The sequence below is a fragment of the Rissa tridactyla genome, chromosome 5 (assembly GCF_028500815.1).
Source record: "Rissa tridactyla isolate bRisTri1 chromosome 5, bRisTri1.patW.cur.20221130, whole genome shotgun sequence".
Classification (NCBI taxonomy): domain Eukaryota; kingdom Metazoa; phylum Chordata; class Aves; order Charadriiformes; family Laridae; genus Rissa; species Rissa tridactyla.
The window spans coordinates 77,554,804-77,567,882 of NC_071470.1; the positions used below are offsets into that span (position 1 = coordinate 77,554,804).

Here is a 13,079-nt window from a genome sequence, read left to right on the forward strand (position 1 = left end):
GAAGATTACAAAAAAGAATTACTGTTCTAACGCACAAGCAACAACACCACTTGGTTTGGGGTAAAGAAGCGTCCTGGCTGTGACAGGAGGATTCCGCTGGGAATTTGTGATGGGCAAGTGGACGTGTGTGAGAGAGACAGCGTGATGGATGGCCAATGCCACTTCCAGGGGGTTTTCTGCATAACGAAACATTTTGATGGCCCCTGAGGGCTTTTTCCAAATTCCCCACTGAAATTCCAAAGGACCCACAGAGGATCCCCCACGCAAGCGAACACATATTGCAGCAGATGACGTCATTCCATGGCATGGCCTTGGGCTGCTCCGCAAGGAAACGTAGCCAGAGCTCCAAGGAATAGCCTGGACCAAGCCCAGGAGATCTGTTACCCACTTTACATTGTAGTTTGTACCATCCACTCCCCAGACAAGATTTTATACTATCACCGAGCACAGGTCGGTCAGATCTATACGTGACCAAAAATCACGGACAAATCCAGAAAAGAAACTGCAGAAATTCATTTTTTACTTGATGACGCGTGTCTGGATCCGCTCCCTGAACTATCAGCAGAGTCAACCAAGTGAACGGTTTATGGAGACTCATTATGTATTTTCTCCAGCAATACTTGAGCCAAACAATGGCACGCTCCTCAAATCCTAGGTGGAGGTGTGTGTCAAAGGAGGACCGGCAACTTCTAGATCTCTCTCTGGCCATTTCTGGGCGCGCCCTCATTTCAGCATTCGCCTGAAACATGCTCAAGGAAGAATGTCAGCTCTCAGCTGATATGCGTGCAGGTGAAAGTAGAGTCATTCAATTAGCAATCACTGCGCAATTAGGCTTTGCATCAAAATAGAAACGACTTTTCTAAAAATAGCAGCGCCGACTTATTAGCTCAAAAGGAACAGACTTTTTGAAAGAGGGAGATGAACAAAATAACAGCTCTGAAGGCCACCATGAAGCTGCAGGGCAAAGTAGTCTAATGGAAAAACAAAATCCATAAAACCAAAGTCCCGAATGCTTAACGGTCTCCGATAGCGCAGATGGGGACTGTACTCTCAGCGGTTACAACGCTTGTAATAGCATTTTCGGAGATAATTCTGTTATTGCGCTGTTGGAAGGAAGAGGGAGATCGGTGTGGAGTTTCGGATGTCACCAGTGGTGAGTTGTGAGAAAGGCCAGTGCTTTTATGCCATTTAATGGAGAAAGGAAAGGAAAAACAGTAAATTGAACGAGCTGGAGTTGAGAATATTCTTTTATCTATCAGATCCATTGTCAGGGAAGAAATTTTGTCACTATGGCAAATTGTCATCACTGGAAACGAGAGTGACCTTGACGGACACCAAGTTCTGTACAGAGGAAGTTATGGGGCAACGCGAGTAACGGCACTGGCGTTAAATCCCTTCCAGCAAATGGCATTTAGCAGGGGCCTAAAAAAAATAAAGTGTGAAATAACAGAGATACCAAGGCGAGGATGTAATATACCCCCAATACCGACAACTGTTCGCAAAAGATTTACGAGTGACAATACAGCATCTATTTTTACAAACGGAATTGAGAAAAAAACCTAAGAGAAACTGAGCATTTCAGTCGTAATTTCTCACTTTTTTTATTCAAAGTTATCTTTAATATGTATTTTTGTTCAATTCTGGCTTTCTCAATTAAGCTCTTTCCTGATAACGATTTTTCTTTCTCTTCACCTTTTCATCAATGGCGTACTTCCTGACCAAAAAAACCTTAGTATTTGAGTATTCAAGCATATTCTGTTCAGCCATTCTCTCTTCCTTCTTCTATATAACTTGCTATTTTTCTTTTTTGACCAGCTGTAGTTAGGTATGCTTGAACCTTTCTCCGTCTTTTACCGTAAAGCACGTCTATCTTCTTTATTACTTTTGAAGTTTCTGTTTTTCTTCTCTCTTTTTTGCTAACTTATTTATTTTCTATGACACATGGGATTCTTGAGCATGTCAATGCAATCTTGAGCAGAAAGGCGGCATTCACGATCCTCATTCCATTCACGGGGCACGGAAAAATTACTTTTTTATTTAATCTTCCAAAGGAAGCTGCTGGTGAATGAGTATTGGAACCAAATTCTTAGGAGTTTGCTCAGAGCCCTGACTAAAATAAAAAAAATAATAAAAAAACCCCACGTCCTTTCCACACATCATATTGGCAACTTATTCATGAGGGTCTGAACATCTCCTCCCGCCTGAAGCTGCTCTGGATCCATCTCTTCTGGCAAAGAGCAGCAGGAGAGAAAGACCCAACCCAGAGGTCCCCACAGCCGGACCACGCTGGGTGAAGGACTCACCGCCCCCCGCCATCCAAGTCAACGGGACTTGTTTAATTCAGACAACGTGGCACAACTCCAGGACGTATATACCCCAGCGGTTTGAATTCATCCTGTCTGGAGGCAACCAGTGAGCAGCGCTGGGGCGGGCGGGGAGTATCCTCCATCAGATTCAGTCAATTCATTCAAGTAGGAAACGCCGGTTAACAGGTCTGCGTACGTTACACAGAGGAGCCAGTGCTAACAACAAACACGTTTAAGGCTAGAACACTGTACAAAATACCCGTGGAAACAATTCCCAATTCTGATAGAATTTATTATTTTTTTTAATTTAGAAAACTTCATTTATTTTTCCAGCATAAAGAAGAGCCTTTGTGAAGACTTTTTGAGGGATAACGCTTCGTGAAAGTATCATTTTTACTATTATTTCTCTTACCATGCTCAAAGTCCTAACATTAAAGACGTTACTTTATCTTCTTATGCACATGAAAGGGCTGATAAATGTTTGAAGAAATCATCCAGTTAGGTCATTATGAAAGGAGCTTGCTAATTTTTTGAGCAATGGAATTACAACATGTCTTATCTTTAATGGAAGTAGAGCGTGGGGAGTAACTGGCCATCAGTTGTCCTGCGAAAGCTCTTTAGCAGTCACTTTGGGGCAAAAAGCATAATAAAGACAATATTTTAAAAAAAATCTCAGAGTCAGGCAGCTTAAAGATCTTTCCCGTTTCTCTCTCTTGTCTTAAAACGTAATGAAAGTACAGACGAACATCTTCATTTTATAAACCTATTTGTTCCTCTCCTGCCCTCTACTTACTTTACACTGTCCACCGTAAGTTTGTAACATCAAACAGCAAAAAAAACCCCTCCAGGTCCCAGTTTCCCAGCTACGGGCGAGCAAGATGTGGACTTAGGCAGACTTAGGATGGGCTCTGACAAATCAAAACCTTTTACAAGCTTGTCTGTGTTCCTAATGATCAGGGAACATGCTTGAGAAGAGGGCTGAGAAGAGCATCTCCTACTGACCCAGCTTCTTGAAACTGTCTTCAACCGAGGTAGTTCCTCGCTGCACTGTTAAATCAGATCACTCTCCTCTTGTTCTGGCTCACGTGCCCCAGCGAGATCAAGCTAAGGGCCATTATCTTGCCTACAGACAGTAAGCGCCGGGCAAATTTAATTTGAAATTAATCTGCCCCTGACGCGCGACTTGGTTTTCGCATCATCTTAGCTTACACTGTTGCTGCAAGAATGGTATTTGTGGTCACCGCATGACGCACTAGGACTCAATCTGAACACCGGTGGTTAGCTCGATGATTTACCTTAAGAATGTCACAAGCTGACTGAACACTTCAGAAAGATGACGTTCCTTTATCATATATAGTCCCTGTTTATACCATTGGTTCGGTTCTTCCTAGCTACAGACGCGAAGAACGGAACAGTCTGCCTAACTACGGTTAAGGTAGCATTTACAAACATTGATCAAATTATTTATTTGGTAAATTGTTCCAAATCCTAAACAGAGGAAACAGGTATCTCAAACAGGTGTTTGGTTAACTTGGTCAATTAATCTATGGCGCTGATAGGGCAGAGGAGATAGGGATAGTTAGCTCGGAAAACAAACCGATCTGGCTCGTTTGTGCTACGTTCACCGCAAATTTAGCACATCTTGTTTACGGCTCTGAAATCACAGGAGGCAGCTGCCTCTACAGCCTCCCCCGAACCAGGGAGAGAAGAACCGGCCGTCGGTCGGTCTCGGCAACATCACCACCTCTGGTGGGTTTTGGGAGAGCAGACAAGCTTCACGTCAGTGGAAAGAACCAGGCTGGTTTTACAGTTGGGTTGCCTGCCAGGCCACGGAGGGTATCCCCCGTTCAAATGTACATTCCAAACTTTTTATTTAGATTCTTTCTGATGACATGAAGGATGAGTTCAGAAGCCCGGAGTTAGCTACCTGCAAATTTTTAGCCAACAAATAACCGCGAAAAGCAACTGTAAAAATCAAGTCTTTGAGAAATTAATCTTCTTTGTTGCTGCTCACCAAATTCAACTCAAACACATGATACGATGTAATATTTCTACACTTGGAAAAATTTCTGAAACAATTTATTAAAGCACACTCGGCATTCCTAAATTCCTAGGAATGCCAGTCAACAACGATGCGAGTTCCTGTATTACACAATGAGTACATAACGACTTAACATTTATCATTTACTTGTATTCTACTTACCAGAGAATGCTACGGAAGCCTCAACTTGATTGATTTGTCAGGTTTGGAATCACTAACATCTCAGATCTGTCTTGTAAAATCTCACCAAATAAGTTTTAGAAGAGAGAAAAGAAAATAGCATCATACCTGAGATTGTGCATTAATATTGGCTCCTTCCTTAACCAGAACTTTGACAACTTCAGCTTGTCCTGCTAGGGACGCAATGTGCAGGGCTGTATTCCCTTTCTGTTATAGGGAGGGGAAAAAATGAAAGACATCACCCTTCTTCAGCAATAATTCCATCCTGCAGTTCTTTATAACACTCATTTTTTGAGTACAATTTTACCTTATCGTTTACAAACATCACAGGGGACAGAATAGTGGTCGCAGCCATGAAGATTTCTTGAGTGGTCGCGTAACACTAACGCATCCTACCATAACTTTTGAGTGGAATTACGGTACGGGATTGGGGCATGGGACAAACTTCTAGGTAAAGCTGAGTACAGGCTAACAGGTTTTTTCATTCAGGTCCAGAGAGCGAGATTTCCAGGCCAATCTCTCATCCTGGGAGCAATATTTTAATGGCTTTATTAAAGAATCGAGGTTCGCAAAACCAGAATAAAACCCTAGAGTCCCATCTAGAACCCGGTGGTTCTTAACAACAGCTTTGCTGTGGGGGGAAATCAAGATGTTTTTGAAAGAGGAAACTTCTGGTTTTCCATCAAGTGATGGAAAACACAAGTTCAGCAAGAAGCTCTCTGAGTGATAACCTTGATGGAGATCCTGTGCGTCAGAAATCATAAAAAATAGGAGAGTGTCGCAGGGACACAGCGGTGGTAACCAAAAGCTGAGCAGAGACAGCCAACCTGGACACTCGTCAAACAAACCTGGCCCGTCACAAGGAATTTTCCACCCAGAGGGAAATAACCCACCGATGGGATGTTCCGGACGTACGCACGTGCCTGATCGTGCAAAGGCTGAAGGCAAAACAACCTATCACACAGGTGTTTTCTCCATCGTGCCCTCGAGTCAAAAGGCTCTGGCTACCACACAGTCAATTACCAATTTTCACAGGTTTGGGGGGGGGGGGGGGGGGGGGGGATCTACTAGTTTGAGCTATATTCGCGCTCTAACGGGGAGCTGTCGTTGGAAATAATGAAAAATCTGGCATTGCTAAAACCTTTTAATGCTTCCCCTGTAAACAGACTGTACAAATTATCTTTCCCTCTTCATTTACTACAGATGAGCTTCAGCAAAGAACATAGACTCGCCGGCCACAGCAGAAATAACATTTAAAACATCAGCGAGGGATTTAGATTATTATATGATTTTTGCACTTTGATTTTTTTTCTTTTTCCCCCTCTAAATTTCTCCCGCGTATTTGACTTTCGTCTTTTTGTGAATAAACTGAACAGACGCGCACGAATTACCTTGGTGGCAGAATCCACAGCCGACCCTCTTTCCAATAATTCTTGTACCAGTCCCACGTGGCCTTCTTTAGCCGCCAGGTGCAGAGCGTTGAGTCCATTCTGCAAGCACAAGGACCATATCAATTACAAATATCAGGTCGGAAGACACACATTCCTACCCTACCCTGGTGTAAGGAGGAGATTAGTAGCTGGAATCCTGTTACGTCTCTTAGCTGACTGTCTACATAAGTCAGATATTTTGGACTTGGCTATTTAAGCCAAGGGGCTGTGTGGCAAACTTCTCCAATAACATTTTTTGTCATAGCAACAAAGACATCAAAACAAACCCTATTTTGCAAGTATTCATAAGAGATTCCTTCCTTTCCAACAGTTTCACGTTTTCCCAGACTACTAACCTTGGGCAACTCCACAGAGCCCATTATTTCAAAATTTGAGTGCGTATCTGCCTTCTCTATAACTTTTATCTAGCCCCACGGAGGTATTATCAGCACAGAGAAATCACAGGAATTAGACAAATTTATGCGGGATGTGCCTGTTCCATCAGGATTATTCCGGGCTGATGCAGATGTCCTGAACCCCGGACTCTCCTCCGGGATAACCGGTATCAAACAGAAAAGCAAAAGCACAAGTAGACCAAAATGGTCGTTGATCGCACACGTGGCTTGTAAATTATATCGACCCTTGGCTCCGCTGGTTTCTGATGAGCGAGCCTTCACTAAACTTGGAGGTTTTGTAACCTCGTTCAAAAAGGAAAAGGGAATTAATAAAATAAGAGCTGGGATTTAAAAAAAAAAAAAAAAAAAAAAAGGCCACGTAAGAAAGCGCCTAAATCCTTTTCACATTAAATAGGAAGAAGATCCTTTATCTCGTATAAATTCCAGCTGTGGAAACCATATCTTCCTCTTCCTAGCATCCCTGTCCCACCCGATGGAAAAATAGAAAATGACAGCCCATTGTAACTGAATCGCCAGCCTATTTTTCCCATTCCGACGGTATTTTTCACAGTACACCAGGCAGGTGACAGAACAGATACTGCCACTGCCCTCCAGCATTCTCCTGTTTCCATATTGCAAGCGTCACAAGCCACCCTCCGGTATTCGAGCGACTCGCGGCAAATTGAGTGCTGCGTTAAGTTTTACGGCTTTACTCCTCTCTAAGCAGTTCGGAGCCGTTTAAATGGCGAAATAAACAAGCAGCTTTCTGGCCTTCTGTTTGTCCATCCACAGAGGCAGTGCGAGCCCGTAATTCCCAGTAGGATTTCAAAGCCCTTAACGCTTCACAGGAGGCATTGAATGGGAGCGGGTCCAACGGCTGCAGACCCAGCAATCCGAACACGTTTCTGAAGTAACTCCATTTAATTCTACCTTCACGTAAAGCAGCACAGGCAGGTTTCGGGGGGTGGGGGGGGCAAATTCAGAAGTGCAGCGATGAGAAAAGCGAGGAACTGAAGGAAGGCTACGTTCACAAGCTGCCAAAAGAAGAGGAAGGCCCTTACGCGGCCTGGGAGTTAGGAAACGTGAATGAGAACTGTGGTGTCAAATCCCATTTTGCCCGTAAAGCAGCGGCAATCAGACCTTCCTTATTCCAGAGGAACACTCTTACGCCCCAGCTGCAGAGCCCGGGGGCGGCAGCAGTCCCTGGGTCAAGGACAAACCCTCGGCCAAAATTACGTGGTGAGGTTGACCACAGTCATCAAGATGAGGAACGCCGTACACATCAGTGAATTCTCTGCAGGCTGAAAACATTTCAGAATGCTCTAATCTTCCTTGTTCTTTAACCTGAGCTGAGTGCCAAACAACCATAATTACTACCTACAGCGGATGAAAGCTTGGAAACGGTGTTTTGTGGAGAAACACACAGCGTTCTCCTCGTTGTTGGAGAACAAAGACCTCCTCTCATATCCAATCTCGCGGATTCAGCCATCAACGCTTTCTGCGAGAGCAGGAGCACTAACGTTGACTCCTTACGCAGCTGCTGCATCGCTATGACACGTTATTAACCTCTTTCACTCTCCGCGAGCAGACTCAAGTCCACCAACAGCAGAGGCACTGCAACGTTGCATGGCCCACAGGAATCGCGCACGCGCGCCTCTCTGAACGCAAAAAGTTGAGGACGAGCTTCTTTTTCAGTTTACCATGTGCCCGAGGATGGAGAAAGCAAGGCCTCTCCCCGTGCTTAATTAGCAGCAATCTCTTAAAATACCTGCACTAAGCAGCCTGAAAGCAAATATTGTCGCACAGATTATGTGAGTTTCCTTGTGACATACGCCTTTTTTTAGTCATTAAAACATAAGCAAAATGAAAACGTGATGTCCAGGAAAAAGGTTATAGAAAGAAAACTACAACCTAAATACAGTTCCTACTGTACCCATTCCAATTCCGTACTTCCTTAAATAAAATAAGCCGGGGCGAGCAGTAGCAGAAGCACTTTAAATGTTGAGGGCCAGCACGACCAAAGCTTTAAAGCAAGCTTTGTTCCTCCATAATCAGAACCGATGCTGTAATTATTTCCCAGCCCACGTGGTTGACCCCTGCTACTTATGACGACGGAAGCTCAGATTTAATCAACGCAACTCCTCCGCTCCTGCCGACGGGTTTCTTGTATTTTAGAACAACAAAGGTTTCTGGCACTGCCCTTTTCCTCTCCCATGGCTACCAAAAAGTGGTGGGTGGGGAGATGAAATTAGTTGTCTGCTAAGCAAAACCGCACAGCACAGAGACTACGAGCCTACGTACACCACAACTACCTTTCTTTTAGAGGTTCATTTGTAATTCTTTCATAAAAGACCAGAGCACTAAGCCTTCCAAGCTTGGTTCTTCAAGCGTTTCCTCGCAGAGCTGACTCCTCCGTTCTTTTCCTCCTCCACCACTGAGCTAGAAGCGTCAACACTTCGTATCCCGTAGAGCGCTACAAACACGCACACATACCCCTACTGCTCACAGCACTTATTATGGTGTCACCCTGCGTATTTTCACCACAGATTTCTTGTACGTCACAGAAATCGCCAACCTTTTCTAAGCCTACCGAAAATCAGCCACTCTTCCCCCCCAGCTAAGTCTCACCGCTATTGCCAAAGAATCGCCCAAGGAAGTCCACGCTTCTTCTGCCTTTGAATTCAGTTGCCTCATGGAGCGATCCTCAGGGAATGGAAGTTCTTCAGCCGCTGCCCGGTTCTGCTGTGCCATTTAGTCCTTCTGGGACATCACCCGTATCGCTGTGACGTCCAACAACAATAACGGCTTATCTTATTCCTGCCAAACCTAACCCTGCTATGCCAAAGCACACTGACCCCACCGAAAGGCACCTTCTTGGCAGAGCATCAGATCCACCTGTAGTTCAAAGAACATTTTAAATCCCTGAAGCCAGCACTGCTACCAGAGGGGCATCTGCTTCTCCTGTCCTCAAAGTAAACTTCCCTAGAAGTTTGAAGGTATTCATTAAGTACTCAATATCTTTAAGAACATCAGGAAGCAAGAATGCCAACTTACCAAAATTAACCCTCCTCTTTCCTTTACGCTATATTTGTACATGCTTTATTTATATATGACCCCTTAAAACTCCCATCGGCACTGATGGAAGTTGGGATGCAACATTTTCCAGGAAGGTTTGCCCAACATTTGAGTTTCCAATTACTCTTGCCTTTGCCGCACAAGGCGAGGATGGCATTTGAGCACGCTACAGAAAAAAAAAATCAGGGAAGTCAACAAAAATAAAACAATACAAAAATCTATGGGGTTTTTTTTTTAATGTTTCGACACTCGCTTGAAGCACGAAATGCGATGCACTTTTACCAAGTTCCTTCCGCTGATGCTGTATTCACAGGTTTATATATAGATATATACACACACACACTAGCAGGCCAATAGCAAAGCCTAAGTTACAAACACAATGAAAATTAAACATTTAAAAAGCCCTTGTGACTAACTCCTTTACACGCTTTGCCAGAGTTAAGAAGGCGGCCGCACTCATCAGCAGAGGCCGAGACTAAAAAGCAATATCATAGCCTTTGTTAAAAGTCAAGTACTTTTCTCCATCTCTTTAACTGATGTCAGGCTAAGTTTGCTGCAAATTCTCTCCTCTGAATAAATCTCTCGGGGAAGTAAAAAGTGCACGTGGTCAACCTCTTCTCGAGAGGGATTCGGGAAAGGGCACATCGGAGAGTCGGGCACGGCCTTCTCAAGTCGGAAGGTTGGCTGAAGTTCTTCCCCAAAATATCACAAAGAAACAAAGCGGACGGTTGAAAGAAGAAAAATGATTTCAGATGATGAAAATTCTCCCTTTATGTCGCTTTGCAGCCTACGGATTTATGAAACTGAATTAACCTACTGGGTGACATCCACGCATGATAGTGTCGCCCTCGTTATGGCTGCAGTGCTGCTTCAGTCCATAGTTAGCATTGCTGGGAGCGTTTGCTGCTTTCCGTTTGGGCTCAATGAGGGACTAATTAATAGCTGGTGCTCTGCCTCACTGTAACCGAAGCAATAAGGACACCAACCAGACTATGAAGAAGCCAACAGAACGAGAGCAAAAGCCAAACAGATCTAAGTTTTGAAGAGCCTTGGGGCTGGAGGCCCCCCCCAAACTACCTAATATTTGAATCCTGTTCTGTTCAAGGTATCATCCTTGTGAACGCAGAAATCTTCTTCAAAACAAATACCAAAATCCATCAGATCCTTCCTTCCAAGAAAGTAACTCCATCACCATGAACGCTGACAAGCCTCCAAAGACAAGATGGGGAAACGTTACTTCACGTTGCGCCTCTTGATTTTACCACTTTTCGTTCGAAACACGGCAAACAGCTGATGAACCCTCGGGCTTATCAGATTTTTGGGTCTAACTTCTGCTAGAACTACGGGCTCACAAATGCATCCTGTAAAATCAAAGTTCATTTTGCTAGTCAACATTTTGAACGTTGCTCCAGAAGCAAGTTGTCTTCTCTTGCTACATTAACCAGAAATAGCAACCGCGTCCCAAAATAACTACTTTTGTAACATAAGGAAAATAGCTTGAAAGGAATCAGAGATTTCCGATGGCTATCAGTTTTTCATCCCATAAGACACCAGTAATTAGACTTTTTCAAAGTAACTGTTTTTAAAACAGGGAAATTTCATCCCCTGACATTTCAAACTCTCTCCAGAAATAAAGAAATAGAAAGGATTTAAGATTTTCAGAAGAGACGATGGTGCTTGAATTCAGATTAAAGTAAGGAATTCCATAATAATTTAACTGGATATGAATGCAGCCTCCAACAAACATATAGAAGTAACAACTAATTATTAACTACATAACTATATTAATAACTGTAATTAAGCCCTGTATTCAGTATCTCCAGAAACATTAAGTTCCATCAGATTTTGGAAACAGTTAAATTTGCGAAACACCTTGAGTATCTATAAAGACAGATCTCTCTGAAAACTTGGGATCTGAGAAACCAACGTAAAACTGAAGAAAGCATCTTCTCGTGTTATCTCTGCTACTCTTAACATTATGTACTGTTTCCCGAGATGGGATCTAATCTAAAAATAGCATTATACCAAGAAAAAAAAAATATCCTGCATACACAAGGCTTCATTTTTGGAAGAGCGTTCAGATATCTCGCTCTTAAAAATAAAACACAGCCCCTGTGTTTGGCACAGAGTCTGTTAGCTTTTCCCCTGAGACGCACAACCACGTAGACACCCCAATTCAGACCCCAAGGAGGAGGAGGAGGAGAAGGAACTCTAAGGCTGCAGAGGCAGCTACGGTGGCTTGATCGCTATCCCCAACCTCTAGAAGAGGAGTCCACTCCTAGTAAAATCTACAATACATCAGTGGTGCTTAATCAACGGAAGCTGAGGGTCTTCGTTACCAAAAAGCTTTGGGAGCAATTTTATATGGCACCAGAACTGGGAGTTTGCAAGAAGATGAAGCTTCAGCGGATGGCGAAGGCTATGAAATGGGGCTCGCTGGTCCTGACGACGGCGTAGGATGCCCATCTCAGCTCGTTAGTTTTACTTGGGAACTCCCGCAGAGTAATCGATGTCTTCACGTACCAGACTAGCCAGTGCACGGCGAGAATTTTCTCCTGGCTAATGGGGCTGAGACAATCCAAGTTCGAGATTAATTTTATTCGTAGACCTAAAGGGGTTACTTTAGCATTTTTTGTTTGGTGCTGTTTGTCAAGAGCTCAAAACACTTCATACAGCCTAGAATACTCCTGAGTTAACTCAACCCAGATGCCAGGTAAAATTACTTAATTAAAATCCCATTAATATGGGATTTTCCTATTTTAGTCAACTACTTTTTTTTTTAACCCTAAAAAATACAGGTTTAAGCCCAGCTTTGATCTTAACCGTGGTGCAAACCTGCAGACTCTTGAGAGTCGCCCATCGATCACCCGGGAACGCTTCATCTATTTCAAGCCACTTGGAAATTACGCGGCATCTATTCTGCCGGTTGCATTTATCTGGCTCCCATTTCACCTACACAGGGCAAGAGCTCTGCCGGCCAGCTGCACGTGGGAAGCGCTTTTTCCCGGAAGATAAGTTTGCAGCGACCCTAGACATATCCCTCCCGCAGAATACGAACACCAAAAAATCCCACCGTGCTCTGTCCCGGGGGTGATTCCTTTTTGCTAATACTGGTGCTTATAATCAAGACATAAAATTTGCTCGACCTATTTGAACATAAGAACTTGCGTCTCGATTTACTCTCTCCTGACCAGGGAACTTGACGTTTGCCAGGTTGCGTCCCATGTAACTCGGCACATTTTTTTCTTGACGGCAGGTCTTTTAATGGAAACTTCCTTCTAGATGGTAAGACAAGATTCTTCTTACATGTTTTCAGTAAGTAGCAGAGGGAAAGCCCCAGTTCTTACCCTGCTCACCATTAAATTCCTTGGCACAGACAACAGAACTGCTCTCGTGTCTGTGTCCTAACTTCCACGTGCCTACTCTAATCATCGGCAGCTTTTCTTCAGCAAGAAGGTAACGTCTCAAAATATTTTAGATTATTTCATTTCTTGTTCTTCCATATACTCTTTTTTTTTTTTTTTTTCCAAAAACAAAAAATGGCCACAACTGTGGGGTTTTTAATCAGCTTTGACGTTTTTTCCAGTCTGAACATCAGTGTATAAGTATCAAAAAAGGAGCAAGGAATTTTATGGAGGCTTTCTTGGTGGTA

At 43.6% G+C, this 13,079-nt stretch overlaps 1 protein-coding gene across 22 annotated transcripts in view; it reads right to left on the reverse strand.

Annotated features, from left to right (window-relative positions):
* The window catches only part of ANK2 (ankyrin 2), a 239,340-nt gene that overhangs the window by 131,587 nt on the left and 94,674 nt on the right, over positions 1 to 13,079 (reverse strand). For all 22 annotated transcript variants that reach the window (XM_054204194.1, XM_054204193.1, XM_054204189.1 and 19 more), the window contains exons 3-4: positions 5,919 to 6,017; positions 4,636 to 4,734 (exon numbers count right to left, since the gene is read on the reverse strand). In XM_054204194.1, the coding sequence (XP_054060169.1) occupies positions 4,636 to 4,734; positions 5,919 to 6,017 (198 nt within the window). The remainder of the gene's footprint in view (positions 1 to 4,635; positions 4,735 to 5,918; positions 6,018 to 13,079) is intronic.